Consider the following 17,250-nt stretch of genomic DNA (forward strand, 5'->3'; position numbering starts at 1 on the left):
AAAGCCACAAATATATTTTTTTCCTATAAAAAAAAAAAAAAAAAAACCAGCGATTAAAAATACCTGCTTTTGCGCAATCTCAAGCAGCTGTACTTCAAGCTTCTCTCCTCTCAGTTTCAAAACCTACAAAAGAAAAAAAGAAAGAAAAAGTTCGATTCTTTTGGCTTATTTAATTATTGAGCTTTCGAAAATGGGCATGGAGTGAGGGGATAATTACGGAGAGAGGACGGACGGAGAAGCCTTTGCTGAGAGCAAGGCCGGTGCGGGACATTCCCAAATCTACCCCTAAGCTGAAGCCTCCTCTCCAATTGGGGTCAAGTTTCCGGCGGAAGGCATTCGGCGGAATTTCATCTACCAGGGCTGCCCTTAAAACTCCATGGTGGTAAGCCTTGTAATTGCGTGGTTGTTCCCGAAATAGTTGAAGAGAAAAGGGGGCACTTTTGGGATTACGACCGGCGCAGAGGAACGGAGTTTGTAGTGATGGTGGTGATGAAGCTAGTTGTTGTTGCAGTGACCACATCTGGATTTATGAGTTGCAAAAGCAATAGCTGTTATATTGCTTGTTCTTTTTTTTTTTTTTTTGCCGTTTAGTCAGAAAATACTCCCTGTTTTCAATTGCTGCAGTAAACACATATATTTTCTGGTCAACAGTCCTGTCGTTGTTAATAAACCTGTTGTCGTTTTCCTATGTCGTCATCGTTTTCTTAAAGCATTATTTTTATAAATATCCCGAATTATCTATCTTGTTTCAAAGTATTCTCGATTTTTTAAAACAGTTTAAAACATCTCCCATCTATAAAAAAACGTGTTAAATTATGTCAAATTACCTCTTCCATTCACTTCTGAGTATAAATTTAACATATTGCTAGCGTGGCACCTCATTAAAAAGTTTATAAAATATATTTTAAAATATAAACCATTATTAGTAAAATTGAATAATAAAAAATCAATTATTCTAAATATAAATTTAAATAAGATTAAACTTTTTTTTAGCAATGTATTGCAACCCATAAAATTAACCATTCAAAAGAAAAAAAAAAAAAGGAAAAAAAAAAAACTCATGAAATTAAACCAGTATTCCTTCTAATATCACCATGTTTGCTTTCCTAAAAAAAAAAAAAAAAAAAAAAATCACCGTGTTTGCCCATGGATAAGCATAACTGATGATCATGTCTGCAAACTTAAAATAGAGATTAGAGAGAAAAAAATGGGATCCAAAACCACAATAATTTCAGCCCACTGATGATCAATTACTTCAAATAGTCCAAGAATAGCCATCGTTCTCCTTGAGTTGGAGCAATTTATGAAAAAAATTCCAGATCTGAACTTGCTATGAAAACGAAAGAAAAAACCTCAAGACAAGTCTGGGTTTGGCAAAGGCCAAATAATTAGTTTTTTTTTTTTTTTTTAACTTCTTTTTTCTTATTATTTAATATTTAATCTTTTTTATGAATTTAATTAGTATGTAATATTCATAATATATCTTTAACCCTGCGCCACATAGTAAATCTGTTAAATTTATAAACAGAAGTGGATGAGGGTAACTTGATCCGTTTTTTATATATTAAGAGGTGTTTTGAATAGTTTGGAAAAATTTGAGAGCACTTTTAAAACATGATACATACTTCACAAATATTTATGAAAATAATCCTTACTTGAACGATGTTGCCTTTCTATTAATGTCGTTCACCGAGCAATGAAGTATTGAAGTTGTACTGTTGGCGAATTCATTATCGTTTCACGTGGGTTTTATGTCGTTTTTAGTTACACTGACGTTGTTCTAGGTCATTGTCGTTTTCCTTTTTATGTCTCTTTTAGTTGTCGCTATATCACTTCAAGTCGTTTTTAAGTTTGTCGTTTTCATGGTCGATGATGGATGAAGTATGAACCACATCTAGGATTAAATATCTTTCTACACAAAAACGGCATGTCGTTTATGTTCCTGCACGGCTTCTTCTGTATTTTTTTTTCCCACATTAGTACATTACTCGGTTTGACAATTAAATAACAAAAAGGAGATTAGAAACTGCTAAATTATTCTATAATGCTAATTTTATCGTTAATATTGATTTCATGTATTCACATGGAAAGTTGCATGAACCTAAATAAGTGAAAGCAAAACATTTTATTCAAATTTCACTATGTATTAACCTGATAACAAAATAAGTGAAAGCAAGAATCATTTTGTCAATCACGTTCTGGAATCAAACAATCATGCACATATACAGCTCCCAAAACATATAAGCATTGCAATTAATTAAACCTCCTTTGTACAGAAAAGAAAGAAGAAATTAATCTGAATATGATCAACAAAACTTCCAATGGTGGTTGCAGTTTGATGCAAGTGACTTAGGTAGTCATGAGCGCAGCAGCAATCCTTGTCTGCATACCAGACTACAAACACGAAAATTTTCAGCACTTCGAGGAAAATATGGTGATAACATACAAAAACAATTGAGAGCTAGAAAGAGTAAAAGTGAGCTCTAACTTTACCATGGAGTTGAGGAGTGGTAGTTGTTGTGCATTGCTATTAGCTGATGAAGACAGTCAAGAATCTTACACAAATTACTCATACGCCATGTATTCCCACCAAGTGTGCGAAAATGAGATGGAGGGTATATGTTGCACCTTGTGGAAATCTTCCCCTTCGATTCCATCTTCGACTTTAAGCCTGTTTTCGAATACCTTCCACATGGAACAAATATTCAACTCGCGAAGAGTGGTGACATATTTCAGCCCCTCCGGCATCATCCATAGTTTTGGAATGCGTTCTATATCTAATCTCTTGATATTGGTCATTGCACTTTCTTCCACTTCCCACTCCACTAATCCTTGTAACCGACGAAGCTTGAGAATCTCCAGCTTAGGAAACCCACCGGCAGAGCACACCAATTTGTACCCTTCATAGTGTGATCTGTCCTCAGTATCATAACTCAAGTAGTCACTCCTCAATTGGAGAATCCTCAAGTTTGGAAGCTTTTCTAAGACCACAAACTTGTCCTGATTTAACAGAAAATAGGCCAGTTCCAATTTGGTGAGGCTTTTCGGTATGAAGGAAAAGTTCTGCTGTGATGAACCACCAAACAGACCCAATTTGGTGAGATCATAGCAGTGAGAAAGTAATTGCAGATCTGAAAAATCGCATTCGTTCAGTTCAATGCATAAGGATCGAAGATGGCCTAATCGAGAGCTGAGGGACTTAAGGACCAAGCCAACATCGTTATCTCTTCTGAACATTCTTATTTCTAACTTCAAAATATTAGGCAATGGGAGGACTGCACCATTTCTGATTAAATCCCTAGCATTAACACCCTTCAATTTCTCAATATTTGTTAGGCAATTGTTTCCAAACAGAGGACTTCTTACTATGGGACATGCTCTTGTTGAGCAAGGCAATGATAAATATCTCAAATTAATCAGTCTTGATAATGTCCTAGGAAGAAAGACTTCCGAATTATCTCCAAGATCTAGAGTGTGCAATTTCGGCAAGTTACCGATGGAGTTTGGCAATCTCCACTTTTTCTCGATACCGCATATCCTCATGTACCTCAAGTGAACTAAATTACCGATTCCCCTCAGAAGTTTAGTATCTGTAAATCTTCCCCTAATAAAATCAAGTTCCAACACTCTTAACAGCATAAGACTTTTCTTTCTTAGGGATAAAAAAGGAAGAGTATGCATACCGAAGCATAAAAGCGAACGAAGATGGGGGTGTACTTGTTGCATCGATGGTGCACCGCAATCCCGACCATGGTTAACATGAATAGTGACGCGACGTGCATGAGTTGTAGGAGAGTAATGATGGACTGAAGAACTGGGCACCATCATGTTCATATTGTTTTGCTTCATAATCCCAAAGAAAACTTCCTCCTTTGATTTAGATGTGCAGAAGTCTCGAAATAGATCGTGCAATTGACATGTTTTGACGCCTTTTCCTGTATGGTCCCTCTTCCCCACTTGAACCATGCATCTATCTATTAGCTCTCCCAAGTATTGTTCAGCTATATTTTCTGCTTGTACTTCTCCTCCCAATATTGGTACAAAGCCTTCTGCAATCCATAGTCGAATCAATTTTCTTTTCGGAATATCAGTTTCTTCTGGAAAGATTCCTAAATAAAGAAAGCATGGTTTCAAATAATAAGGCAAATCTTGGAAGCTCAATTCCAAGATATCTTCCACTCGGTATTGCCGCTCCGATTTGAGATTATTGATGATGAGTGTCTTCACATCTTTCTTCAGCTTTTCCAATTGCTGTGATGAGTTAATCTTTGTTCTCAATAATCCTGCAAGTACAACAATTGCAAGAGGTAGTCCTCCACATTTATCCAACATCTCCTTTCCTAGTTCCTCAAATTCTGATGGATAACCACCGCTTTCACTCAAAGCCTTGCTCGGAATTGCTTTACGCTTAAGAAGCTCCCAGCTCTCTTCAGGCGTTAAAAGCGGAGGTTTGATTGCAGAGCTCTGAGGATCAGCAGAGAACGCTACTCTCTCGATGCGCGTGGTAAATAAAATTTTGCTTCCCGGCTTCCCTATTGGAAAAGCACTTTGAATAGTAGACCAAGCCTCAATGCTCCAAACATCATCAAGAACTATAAGATACCTCTTATCTCTTAACTCATCTTTTATGCTTTCAACCAAGTCATGATCTTCCAGCCCTTTTAGAATCTCTCTTCTATTTCTCCTTTCTTCTAAAAGCTCCTTGATAGGTATTATTTCCTTCCGCAAAATTCTTTCCTGTTCGGCCTGGAAACCAACTTGCATAAGGATTTCCGACAAGACCTCCCTTAGCACGTACTTTTGCGATACAAAAACCCAAGCGTGGCAATCGAATTGCTTCATTACATCAACATCTTTATAGACTTTCTTGGCTAAAGTTGTCTTGCCCAACCCTCCCATACCTACAATAGATACAATGGACCGCCGATCTTCCTCTTTCATCAGCTGAGCCTTCAAAGCCGCCATGGTACTCTCCATGCTTATAACATGACCATCTTCTTCATCATCATCCGGATATGATCTCCTCAAATTCCTCAAAGAATCAAATACTTCTCCACTACTAAACTGAATCTGGTACCTTTGCCTGCTTTCGCTGATGCTTCTGAGCTTATCCTTGATAGAGTTTATCCTCTTTCGGAGTTTAATGAGGTGAAAGCCACCCTTGAGTACACAGGAGGAGTGAACTTTGTATATGTAAGTGTCAATGGCATCCTCAATCTCGCAAGCGAGGTCTCGAACTTCTGCCACCCAGTTTCGGACACGCTTGTCTTGTTTCTGCTTGTTGCTGGCATCTTCCAAGAAGCACTTGATCCGAGTCAACTCGGTTCGCAAATTCTCCACATCATTCTTCACGCTGCTCAAGGAATCAGCTTCATGTGTGAGGAGGTCATCGATTCTTTGGATTGCTTGGGACACAAAAGCCTCAGCCAAATTCAATACTAGAAATTCAGCCATGGAAACTAGGCACAAGTACTGGTGTTTTGCTTCCTAATTCTCTATATGGCACAACGAACACCAATCTTTCTTCCAAGATTTTTCCTCTGTCATAATTATTGGACTAAAAATTCTAAGATTCCGAACATGTTTCGATCGTTGACCGTGGACTTGATTTCATCTGACCGAGCTATTCCGCAAGTCTTGTTATTTTAATTTGTCATTTTGGCATCTTGCAATATCTCTCCTCTTTCATTACAGTAATTTGTTTGAAAGTCAATCATGGACCTTCGTCGAAAGAAAAATAATAATAATAAATAAAAGGGAGATTCCAATGGACCTCCAAGAAATGACATATTTCTGTTCCGTATGTTTAATTTTCCAAAGGAGGGATGGAATGGGGCATAAAAGACATTATAAGTGGAGGGAATTCGAATCATTTATTTTGGTTAAAAGACCTTATTTCTGTTCCATGTGTAAGGTTCATTTTTTTTTTATTTTTTATTTTGGTTAAAAATTCAGAGGTTGATCACGAAAGCATCTTTTGCATAAGATTAGTTTTTTTTAAGCAATTTAAGATAAATAGACAAATATATATATATATATATATATATTTTTTTTTTCAGAAACAAATACGAGTATTTTCAACATTCACGTAACTAGTACTTTAAACTTGCAATTTTAAATAAGTACCAATGTTTTTAAATTGGGTTTTATTTCACGAAAGTTTCTCCAATAGTCCCTCCCTACTAGTAGTTCTAGTTTTCAACGGTTGAATTTGATCAAAATCACACCAAATTGAAAAAAATAAACAGAACAGACAGATTTTAATACAACTCTAACGGTTAAAAAATAAAAAAAACCGGTAGTCCCATTTTTACAGGAGCTAGCAGAGAAACTTCCTTATTTCACATCACGGGTTTGACAATCAGAACATAATGAGAAACTGTGAAATATCTCCATTATGTTAATTTTATTGTTACTACTGATTTCATGTAGTCACATGAAAAGTGGCATGAAGCTTTAAGAAAATTTCCCAACAAAACAGTATATGAAGGAGAATAATTCTTGAATGTTAATGGGGAATCCAAGATTCAATCTGTAAATTTAGGTTTTATATAGAAAAGATATCCCTGAAACTGAAAATTTATACAGAAGACCTCATATAATCAGCAAAATGATTCTCAATTGTGAAATCATGAACATGCACATCCAAAAGAAATAACAAAGTTTTCTTCTGTACTCCAATGAAGAGAAGTGCGAGTGTGTTACTACAGAAGTATCCTTGTAAAGAACTATAAACTGCAAAATAATTGATTCATATTCACCAATATATTAACCTGAAGCAGCACTCTTAGCTGAGTTGTTGCCTCATGAGAAAGGAAAAAGTGTGCCTATTGAATAGACTCTTTATTCTCAGGCTCTTGTTGCTGAACAACTGGATCCAAAGAGACAGCTTTATCCGAAACCGTCCCAGAAACATGGTCGCTTAAGCCTGAATTCTCTCCTGGAACCGTAACTGCATTACCAATGGGAACGTTTACATTCTTTGTTGCAACATCATAAGTTTCAGTTTCAGTTTTGGCGTCTGTGTCCCCAGCTGGTGGGGCATTGAACTCTGTGGTCAGGGATTGCAGCTCACTCTTTGTCACGGCCGTAGGAGCATTTTGGTTCCCACCTTCTAGTGTCAATTCAGTTCCTTGAGTCTGCGAAATGGGTTGGTTCTGAGTTCCCGAACTTGAACCCGGTGCAGGGGTGACCCCCACCGTCCCTGGTGCTGGGGTGACCCCCAACGTCCCTGGTGCTTGGGCTTGAGAAAGCACATAAGTCATCAGAAGCTGAGCCAGGAGAACCTGAGGGTCATTAACGACTTGCTGAACTTGAGGGGCGAGTGAAGTGGATGGAGCATTGAAGTTAGGTGGATAGAGTGCTTGAACACCCGCTTCTCCATACATAGCTCGGTGGCCATGAAAGCGCTTGAGGTTTGATTGGTGTTTCTTACCAGTCAAATGACTGTCAAACACAACCTGTGACTCACACTTTACATTGCACAGCTCGCATATTAAAGGAATCATCTGTTTTGGTTTGGGAGGCTTAACTGGTCTTCTTGATCCTTCATTACCTCTCAAGTACTTACCCCCTCGGCCGCCTCTCATCTTGCGCTTAGAACCATGTGCCCTCGCTGGAAATTGATCCTGCTGTATCTTCTCTGGTTCTGCCGAAGCTTCAGAAGTGCCCCCCACAGCACATTGTTGGTCTGTTTCATTGCTATAATCATTAGTGTTAACTTGAGAAGTAGTTTCTGATAAGGGTTGGTTTGCATCAACTTTCTCAGGCTGACCAACATCGGTTTTTAATTCAGTGTTGGGCATTTGTGCATTCTGCTGTCCAGTAGTGACTTTGTTGAGTTTCTGCAACTCCTCGAAAACCTGCAAATTCTTTTTATGTCGCTTTCCGTTCTTATGCTTCTCGAGTATTTCCAGAGTGTTGCAGTCAACCCTACAAAGTTCACACCATGCCATGTGGGGAGGCTGCCAGAATGGAGCAGCAGGCACTTGTGCCGGTACAGGCAATGGCGCCTGACCAGGAACCGATACTGAAGGCTGCTGCACAAAAGCAGCTTCACCTTCAGCTGGTACGGATGCTGAATTTGGATTGGTCAATACAGCACCATGCGATGCAAAGTGCCTACCACCACCCTGGCCACGTCCCCTGCCACGGGAAGAGGGTGCGGAGCCATCCGGTCTAGGACCATGGCGACCAAAATGGCCCCGACCCCCTCTGAAGGGCCTATTGCCCCTTCTACCTCCTCTAGATGGAGTATACCCAATCTGCAGAATAGCATTTAAGTATAAAACAGTCCATCTAACAATCTCATTACCAAATGTTGACATGAACCGGTGAAAATTAATTGAATCATCTGACACCCAACAACAAAGTAGTAGAGAAAACAAAGAAACTGAAAGATATTCAACAAAGAAACTGAAAGATATTCTAACTTTTCACTTTCACACACTGAGAGAAGCAATGAATAACACAACAAACAAATACGTTAGTGAGTTAAAGCAATCAATCAGACTAAATTGTATAGTAATTCGTTATGTAGTATAAGCATCAATGAATCAAAAGTTAAAAAGATTCACATCTGATCACTCCATTCAAGTCTAAATTTTCAGAAACTTCAATTCTACATGAAAAAGCATCGACACTAGCTTAGATTTAAGCCCTATAATTCACATAATACAAACACAAATAACCAAAATATGACGAAATATAATAAAAGATCATTGATTTTCTCATCAAATACTTTCAGTCATCAAAATACGATATACCTTCCGACATAAAACCCATTCATTTATTTCTTTATGAATCTCTAAAATCAATTCAAAAGACTGAATTATCTACAAAGAAATGACTTTATGCAAACCCAATCACCTCAATCCTCAACTTAAAAAAAAATAAATAAATAAATCAAAGCCCTTACCGGGACATGCAAAGAATTCTGCGCAGCATCCACGTTCCCCGGGAACTGCGCAAGCTGCGAAATCGCCGCCACTGCCGCCGCCGCCGCCGCAGACGGGTTCAACCCGAAATTCAAACCGGAATTCGAACCCGAACGCGGAAGACTCTCCGCGGCCCCATGCGGGTAATAGTAACCGTTTTGCTGGTTCTGCGGATCGGTTTGCTCCGGCTGCGGGGGCGGAATTGGGACTCCGGGAGGGTGAATCGAAGTGGGTTCGTGGGGGAATTGGTGATGGGCATAGGAATTGGAGTAATCTTGGGAGGAATGGTAATATGGGTATTGTTGATTATGGGCGTAGGAATAGTAGGGTTGGGACGAGGTTTGATTATCATAGGATTGTTGTTGGAATTGCGATGAATCGTATGATTCTTGTTGTCGTTGTTCTTGATTTTGGTATTGTTGATCGTCTTGTTGTGTGTAAGAGGAATAATCCATTTCTTTTTGGTTTGTGTGGCGCTGAATTTTGATTCTTCTTCAAGACAAGGAAAGTTCAGAGGGGAATAAGAACCAGAAGGATGCGTTGTTGCAACACATGGGAAACATCCAAATGCATGATTATGAATTATCTTTTGTAATTTAACTTTTATTCTTTTTTTTTTTAATACAATTTTTCAGACACGAGTGTTTTTTTTTTTTTTTTTTTTTTTTTTTTTTTGGGGGGGGGGGGTTGAGAAATAGAATATGGTGTTCCTTAAAAAATAAATAAGGGAGTTTACTTATAAGTAAATAGAAAGACAAATTCCCAGCAAAAATAAAAAAATAATAATAAGGTTACTTATCTTCCTTACTGTTACTGACATTAAATTTAAGCTGTTACGTTTACATGATGGAAATAAATGAAGCACTCTTATTTAGAATACTACTATTTGAGATTTTGGATATATTTCTACCATTTATTAAAAAAAAAAAAAAAAAACCCCTGGTTCCGAAAAAATTTTTTAAAAAAAAAAAAAAAAACCCCTGGTTCCGAAAAAATTTTTTAAAAAAAAAAAAAAAAACCCCTGGTTCCGAAAAAATTTTTTAAAAAAAAAAAAAAAAACCCCTGGTTCCGAAAAAATTTTTTAAAAAAAAAAAAAAAAACCCCTGGTTCCGAAAAAATTTTTTAAAAAAAAAAAAAAAAACCCCTGGTTCCGAAAAAATTTTTTAAAAAAAAAAAAAAAAACCCCTGGTTCCGAAAAAATTTTTTAAAAAAAAAAAAAAAAAAGACATCCAATGTGTAAAATGCCAAAAGAACAAGGGTAGTAAAAGAGATAAAATGGTATATTGTATGAATTTGTGCATGTGAAAAGCAAATTTGAGACATTGCCACATTGGTATGATATAATTTCTATCTGGGAACATGTATGCAATTTTTCCCTTGTGAAGAGTCGCTTTTGTTGTGGTAAAATATACAAAAAAAAAAAAAAAAAAAAAAAAAAAAAAAAAAAAATAGGATTCTATAGGTCAGGAATTCCATGGCATGCCCTTCTCACTTTCAGTCCAAGGACAAATGCCCTTAATTTTGGTCATCCAAAACCAGTTATTGGTTTCCTAGATATACATAATAGTTCAATGTCGTATGTGGTTCAAAGGGATTTCACCAAAAAAATATTGACATCCCATTAGTGCCATACCCCCATCGTTCTTCTTGCAGAAAGATGAAGTGACAAAACGCACTTGACTACGAATGCCTCAAAAAGAATCAGGAATGTTTTTGCCTAAACACTTCAAAGTTGGACTTCATGAAGATCAACCCCAAAACTACCACTATTTCTTGGCAGCAGCGCTGGAGGATCGTTTGGCGCGTAAAGTGATGGAGATTTGTCTAGTGCTTCTCCTAATGGTTTTATTTCCTTCATCATAGGAGGACTGCGTGCATCGGTAAAGCTTCCACTCCACGATACAGTTCGGCGGGAGTTAGGCGGAAGAGAACTATTGTCTTTTCCCATTTCCCCGGGTTTACTTACAATGGTGTCCATGCTAGGGAACCGTTGCATAGCCATCATTGATACTGATGTTTGTGTCGTGGAAGACGATGAATCCTCTTTTGTAAGTGTTGAGGAGTCGCTGTTGTTCATAGTGGCATCTTGAAAGCTTTCTCCACCTGTTTGGACTGTCTCCTCCGATGAAGTTATGGGAGCAGGGATGAAAAACTTGGGATTGGAACCACCAACAGGTTTGGCAGCTGGAGTAGAAGGTGAATGGAATATGTTCGTCGCGGTCCCACCACCCTTGTTGAATGTATCGACATACCTGAGGCAAGTTTGATGTGTTTCAAACGTAAACTAGCGGCAGATAAATAGAGAAAAGGGACTCAGAAATGAAGATGAGTTTCCTAAATTTTGTACCTTGACCGAACACCCATACGCCCGCGTGCGGAGAACTGATTTGAACTGGGGGGAATAGGCGGCGTTCCTGGACTCTTCTCCGAAGAGTTTGGAGATTTAATTTCTGGTCCAGAAATTGGGTCAAATCTTTCAGGCTTTGGAGAATTTTCCATGCTGTAATCTTGTATCCCACTCTGGAAAGCTGCAGTTGTTGGTGGAGGTGCTAAGGCGGTTTCTTCTGGTGGAGGTTCGGTACCTTTTTCAACCCAACGCTTGAGTTTCTCGTCATAATAGAAACTATTTGGCTCGCCCAATTTGGCCTACAAAAGAACCCCAAACAGATGAAAATATCATTCTAACGAATAGAAGGTCGTCAATAAAAATAAGAAAAGAAAAATTGAACACTGGTAACTACCTGCTTATTGGGACGGGATCGAATGACCAATCCTACAGTCTTCTGGAATAACTGTGAGCCGAAACTACCAAAGCGAGAACCACTAGATGCCAAAGTTCGTTCTTGAGCATTAGAAGATTTTTCGTCCTTGGATGAAACAACAAAAGTTTTTGATGTAATCACTTCCCTTACGAGCGTCCAACAGTATGCTAATAAATATTGAACGCAACAGAAAAAAAGGAAGTACCTTTTGAGGATTTCTACTGAAGTCCGGCTCTGAAATGCTTCTGTTGTGCTTTGTTTTGTTATCACTCTCACCAGTCCTTTCACTTATTGGTTCCAATGATGCTGAAGGCATTAACGAGGACATGGCCATTGTTGATTGACTGTTGGATACTCTTGGACCTCCTAGTTGCTGAGCGTATTCAATAGGTTGGGCACCGCCTTGTGGTGTCGAAGGTACGGGTGGAGGTAAGCCACCAACGACACGAGTAGCTGTATTATCAAAGAAGGTACGCAATTTCTGAGCCAAATTTGTACCATAACCACCCTGCACATAGTATCCTCATAAGCGAATATATATATATATATATGCCGTCTACAGAAAAATGAATTTATGGCCAAACTATAGCTAAAAAATTTACTTGCTGATGGGTTTTTATTCGCTCTTCTAGAGATAACACTAATTGTCTCCACATTTCCACTTCAGGCGCTCGACCAGTTTTTAGAGACTTCAATATTGCTTGGCAGTACCTGCTCAAACATTACGTGGGAGTGAGAAATAACCATGTTAACAATGATAATGTGGGAATAAAAATAATCCAACTAACTCTTACTTCAAAGCATCTGAAATCTTTCCAACTTCAGCCAGCATGTGGGCATAAATAAGCTTATATGGCTGAAAAGGTAGAAGGAGAAACTGAGAATTTCCAAGAACCTTAGAATATTCGTATAATTCTGTCCTCTGTCCAGGAATTCGAATTGTTAGTATGGTTGCTTTATCTGAAAAGTCCAAGCAAAAGAAGAGCAAATCCAGGAAAGTAGAAAACAAAAGATCAAATAAGCGATAGGCTCTTTAGTTCGAAGAAATTGAAGATGGTGACTCTAAGCTATCCAGTATTTATTAAAAATAATCATGATGATGACAACAAACCACTCCGCAAGCAGACTGTAAGACGTGCTCGTATTTTGAGGCTACAGATCGTAAGACCTTCACATGAAACCCCAGATTGTGCAACTAACAAGTAACAACTAGTAAACAACAGGTAAGCAGGAAATTCAAGCTTAGTATACTAGTAAATTCTTTGTTAGTTCCTGAAATTCCCTTTGGTTTATACTAAAAAATGCTACAAAAAGACACAGACTTGTTCGAGGGAAAGACCTGAATAGCTTCAGGACTAGCATATGTTCGAGGGAATTTCCAATGATCTGCACCTATAAGACACAGCCTTGCACCGTCCATATGCGGCTCGAAGTTGGCTTCTGCAACCAAATAGCATATGTGTGCAGCTGTGATCTGTATGTATAATGAATTTCCGGTCAGATATGCTTCCAAAGAGGATAAACATGTTTAGAGTCCCAAAGACACAAAGGAAGCCCAATCACAAAAACTTTTAACATACATCTCCTGTCTCCTTCCAAAGGCAATCGCCAAGATGAATGATAACAAGCTCATCATCTTTTGTTCTGTTTGCAGTTATGATGGCTAGATTGTCTGTCCATTCATCCAAGGTATAGTTAGCTTTTACCTGTCATACAAATAATAATTAAACAAGCTGAGGAAAATTGATTTAAGGAAATTTTACCCATATTTAGATTAAAGACATTCAGCTCAGCCAAAATATGTAACAATGCAGAAGGAACTAATTTCATTCATCACCTGTGCTGGTTGTTGGAATACGTTTAAGGAACTGGCTAGACTGCTCTGAGTAGTAGCATTGGAGAACACGTCAGCGGGTTGCCCAGCAATAAGAAGGCATAAGGTTCGCAATGGTGATCCCGCTATTAACTGCTTTACTGCCATTTTCTTCACAGTATCACTATAAAACTGCAAGCATTTTAAGCACGAAACAAATGGGCGGCGTTATCATTAGAAATCAACCCCTATTTTAAAGACTTAATATGCTTATGATGAAATGTGGATCAGTCATTCAAACATTAAAAAAAGTTGCAAGATATGGAAGTAGAAGGAACCTGGTCGCCAAGTTGTGAAGCAAGGACAAGTGCTGGACCCCACAATTGACCTTCTTGGGCGTATTCTAGAGCATCCTTCTTCCTGCCAGAGACAAGCAGCTTCTGTACCTCAAGGGCAGTAGCCTAAACCAATTTACACATTATAAATAAGTCACTGAAGAAATTCTATGGCCACAAAGTAATTACGGATGACAATTTTAGATGAAAAAAAAAGGGACAGATGTGACTTACCTGAATCTGACCTTCAGAAGGGATGTTCTGTAAGCAGTACCTAAAAGCCCCATCCTCTTGGTTTCTTTTAGCAGATGCGAAAAGCTTCGCAACAGCCGACTCTGGACTATCATTTTCCTAATTTAATTAGCATTGAAAACACTAATCAGGTAAGGTATTAAAGATAAAATAATTTAACCTTACGACCCATCAAATCTAATGTAAATAAAACAAACATTTTTTCATGACAAAGACAAGCTAAAAGTAAGTACACAGTTTTCTTTCGAACAAAGGATTAAAAAATACCTTCAACACTTGATCAGTTCCAAAGGGAGATCGAAATTTTCCATAATACTGTAACGCTATCTTCAGCAACGAGAAAAGCAACCTCAAGAGATCCGCTTTTCTGAAATCCATATATGGGGCTCCATAGCTCGCAATCTTTTCATCAACCCATTTATTTAACTCCTTGCTTCCAGCATTCCCTCCAACCAAAGGACCAGGAAAAGATTGCTGGCACAATGCACGAAAATAATCGCGACCACCAGTTTCGAAGCCTGAGGTATCAGTTTTATCCGCGAAAACATCCATCATGTTGAGAATACTGATCACGGCTCCTCGTGAATCCTTCACGTCACCGATATAACAATGTAAAATACATTGAAGATTATGCAAATACCTGTCCAAGCATAAAAGTTATATATATAAGGCCTAACCTGGCTTCCGTACGCTGAGTTTGCTTGAACAGAATTGGCATCTTTCATAACAATGAGCTTTCCACCAAATCCAAAGGTAACAAGAGCATGCGGCGGTCTTCTTGCAGATGTCCTCTCTTCACTGCTAGAGTAAGAGAATGAAGTTCCACTCTGGAGAGACTGCTGCGCAAAAAATACTGCTTTCTGACCGTCGAATTGTTGAGGTGAAAAATGCATCTCTTGGTACTTCTCCTCCTTGACTTGATTATCAATCTGAGAAAAGTTCCCCACATCATCAACATTTTGAAACCCAACATTACCGCCGTCAAATCCCTGACTTGAGTTCTCATAGAGAGAAACTGATCCCAACCCAGTTTGTTGGTTTCCATGATCTTTTAACACATGCCGGTTCCCTAATTGCTGACTTCCGGCATAGCCAATGGTCACGCTTTGCGCAGCTTGCTGAGTTTGCCACACATTCGCATTTACATTCGCAATGCCTTCTTGACTACCAACGTCTTGTGATCTGTAATTCGCATTCTTATCGCGATATTGGTCATTTTGTTCAACCCCTTGTGAGTAATACGCAGCTTGACTGTAAGATTCCAACACTTTCCATTCTTGGGAAATCGTGTCATAATACCACCCGGGGTATTGCGGATCAAACACCATATGAGCAGGATATTGTGTATTGTTTACCTGAGACATTTGGTTCCATTTCAAAACAGAATGCTGTGAATTCAAGTTAAAACTCTCCTGCACAGCAGCACTAGAATTCAAATTATCATTTTGGTTTGCATTTACATCATAACTCTCCACCAGATACCACTGCCCGGTATTCGGATCATACTTCCAACCCGGATAAAGATTTTCCCAATTTTGCTCCTGAGAATTCCCACTGTACTGATCCTCTCTATTCTGCTCTAAACCTGAAGAACCCAAATCAGCAACACCATCTTTCACACTAGTTTCAACCCATGACTTGTCTCCTTCATCCACATTCGCAAAAGGGTCCTCCGAACTCTCATCCACCGCGCCAAAAAGATCCGAAAACGACCCGAATCCACTTCCACCATGAAGATTCGAGTCCGAGTTAAACGAGTCCCATTGAACAACTTTCACCTTCCCTGACTCAGACACTTCACTCTTACCTTCTTCACCATCAAATTCACTCTCTTTTTTCGTCTCATTTTCACTCTCTTGAACCAGCGAATCGCTCTTCTCTTTCGCACCCAAATCAGGGCTAATCCCAAAATCTTGACTGGAGTCAACTCTAGAGGATTCCACTCCCGAAATGCTCAAATTGGAAAGCTTATTCTCAAAGGTGGAGACAGTGAAACCAATATCATCATCATCGTTGACTAACCTGTCGAAGAAATCCTCGTCCGTCTGATCCTCCGCCTCAAATGGAGAAGACGCCATGATTCAATTCAATTCAATTTCAATTCCCACAAGAAGTCAAACAATTGCGATTCATCGAAAAGTCATTCCAAGAGAAAGAAAATCAAAGTGGGCACTTCGGAAACGTGTCGAATTCCTCTGAAAACCTGAAATTAAGAGTGCTCAACTCTGACCGAATTAGTGAGATCCACGGTACCTTCAAACCCAGAAATTTACTCCATTTTTGGGTTTGAATACTACACTACATTGAAAATAAAATAAAAAGAGTAATATAATTCGAATGAATATGAATAAAGAAATTATAAATGGCTTACCGATTTAACTGAGAAATTGTGACAGACAGAGAAATGGGTTCTGGGTTTACGGTTTACTAAAGAGACAAAAAATGGATCTTTAATTATTATAAATAAAAATAAAAAATAAAAAATAAAAAATAAAAGATGTTTTGCAGCGGCAAAAGAAAGAAGAGAAGACTCGTAAAAAGGTTGACATCTTTATAATTTTTTTTTTTGGTTAATTATTATTTGTGTATTATGTATTCCACGTGTGGATATAGAGGGACACTCTTTTTTTTTTTTTTTTTTTTTTTTGAGAATAATTTAGAGGGACACTTCAGGTGCACACCACGTGATGGACTTGAGTGAAAATATTGGGTTAGGTTGCCTCTCAATTTGCTAGCTGATTTATTTTTAAAAGATTTTTAGTTGACTTTCTTGCTGTTTTCGGCCCTTCTTGCTTTTTCTTAAGACGATTTTTTTTAATTTGTATGGTAATTGAGAGCTCATTTAGTTTGTTGATTTTAATTTTTAATTTGAGTTTATATGTGATTTTATGTTAAAATTTTTTACTGTAGCAAAAAAAAAAATTAGATGTGACTGTTTCTGAAAGTTTTTTACTGTAGTAAAACTCGAATTCTAAACTCGAATCAATGAAATGAACGTGACATGATATCTTATTAGTAAAAACTGCTATTTTATTTATTGATTTAATTTTTCAATAGATTAATTTGTAAGTATGAGCATTTTTTGTCGCTTAATGTAACTTTTTAATGTAGATATTTACATATTAGACCGTTAAAAAACTAATATGATAATA

General features: G+C 38.0%; 4 protein-coding genes across 5 annotated transcripts in view; all 4 read right to left on the minus strand.

Annotated features, from left to right (window-relative positions):
- The window catches only part of LOC21385222, a 1,790-nt gene extending 1,197 nt beyond the window's left edge, over nt 1–593 (minus strand). The window contains exons 1-2 of the mRNA XM_024175817.1: nt 218–593; nt 48–123 (exon numbers count right to left, since the gene is read on the minus strand). Coding sequence (XP_024031585.1) covers nt 48–123; nt 218–520 — 379 coding nt within the window. The 5' untranslated portion in view covers nt 521–593. The remainder of the gene's footprint in view (nt 1–47; nt 124–217) is intronic.
- A 1,611-nt stretch (nt 594–2,204) lies between these two features.
- On the minus strand, nt 2,205–5,454 carry LOC21385223 (putative disease resistance protein At1g50180). The gene is made up of 2 exons (XM_010113716.2): nt 2,494–5,454; nt 2,205–2,394 (listed from the first exon to the last, which is right to left on the minus strand). The coding sequence occupies exon 1, from the start codon at nt 5,452–5,454 to the stop codon at nt 2,566–2,568; it is 2,889 nt and encodes a 962-aa protein (XP_010112018.1). The 3' UTR covers nt 2,205–2,394; nt 2,494–2,565.
- Nucleotides 5,455–6,550: 1,096 nt separating this feature from the next.
- Nucleotides 6,551–9,574, minus strand: LOC21385224. The gene is made up of 2 exons (XM_010113717.2): nt 8,918–9,574; nt 6,551–8,264 (listed from the first exon to the last, which is right to left on the minus strand). Exons 1-2 carry the CDS (start codon nt 9,389–9,391, stop codon nt 6,828–6,830), a joined length of 1,911 nt encoding a protein of 636 aa, XP_010112019.1. The 5' UTR covers nt 9,392–9,574; the 3' UTR covers nt 6,551–6,827.
- Nucleotides 9,575–10,266: 692 nt separating this feature from the next.
- On the minus strand, nt 10,267–16,540 carry LOC21385225 (protein transport protein SEC16B homolog). 2 transcript variants are annotated; one of them, XM_010113718.2, is made up of 14 exons: nt 16,470–16,540; nt 14,776–16,301; nt 14,366–14,686; nt 14,081–14,197; nt 13,850–13,972; nt 13,536–13,703; nt 13,279–13,404; nt 13,038–13,172; nt 12,493–12,554; nt 12,301–12,409; nt 11,904–12,206; nt 11,678–11,803; nt 11,284–11,582; nt 10,267–11,188 (listed from the first exon to the last, which is right to left on the minus strand). In XM_010113718.2, the coding sequence occupies exons 2-14, from the start codon at nt 16,174–16,176 to the stop codon at nt 10,663–10,665; spliced, it is 3,816 nt and encodes a 1,271-aa protein (XP_010112020.1). In that variant the 5' UTR covers nt 16,177–16,301; nt 16,470–16,540; the 3' UTR covers nt 10,267–10,662. The 2 variants fall into 2 exon arrangements, with proteins under 2 accessions (XP_010112020.1, XP_024031586.1); XM_024175818.1 differs by having other exon boundaries at nt 12,493–12,620.
- Nucleotides 16,541–17,250: the final 710 nt, after the last annotated feature.

Source organism: Morus notabilis, unplaced genomic scaffold (genome assembly GCF_000414095.1).
Source record: "Morus notabilis unplaced genomic scaffold, ASM41409v2 Scaffold1832, whole genome shotgun sequence".
Classification (NCBI taxonomy): domain Eukaryota; kingdom Viridiplantae; phylum Streptophyta; class Magnoliopsida; order Rosales; family Moraceae; genus Morus; species Morus notabilis.

Coding starts and splice junctions, on each gene's coding strand:
- LOC21385223 (XM_010113716.2), bottom strand. CDS start 5,454: ATGGCTGAATTTCTAGTATTGAATTTGGCTGAGGCTTTTGTGTCCCAA.
- LOC21385224 (XM_010113717.2), bottom strand. CDS start 9,391: ATGGATTATTCCTCTTACACACAACAAGACGATCAACAATACCAAAAT. Junction 8,265..8,917: donor AGAATTCTTTGCATGTCCCG/GTAAGGGCTTTG, acceptor GCTATTCTGCAG/ATTGGGTATACTCCATCTAG.
- LOC21385225 (XM_024175818.1), bottom strand. CDS start 16,176: ATGGCGTCTTCTCCATTTGAGGCGGAGGATCAGACGGACGAGGATTTC. Junction 13,704..13,849: donor CTTCACAACTTGGCGACCAG/GTTCCTTCTACT, acceptor AAATGCTTGCAG/TTTTATAGTGATACTGTGAA. Junction 13,405..13,535: donor TATTCCAACAACCAGCACAG/GTGATGAATGAA, acceptor TTTGTATGACAG/GTAAAAGCTAACTATACCTT.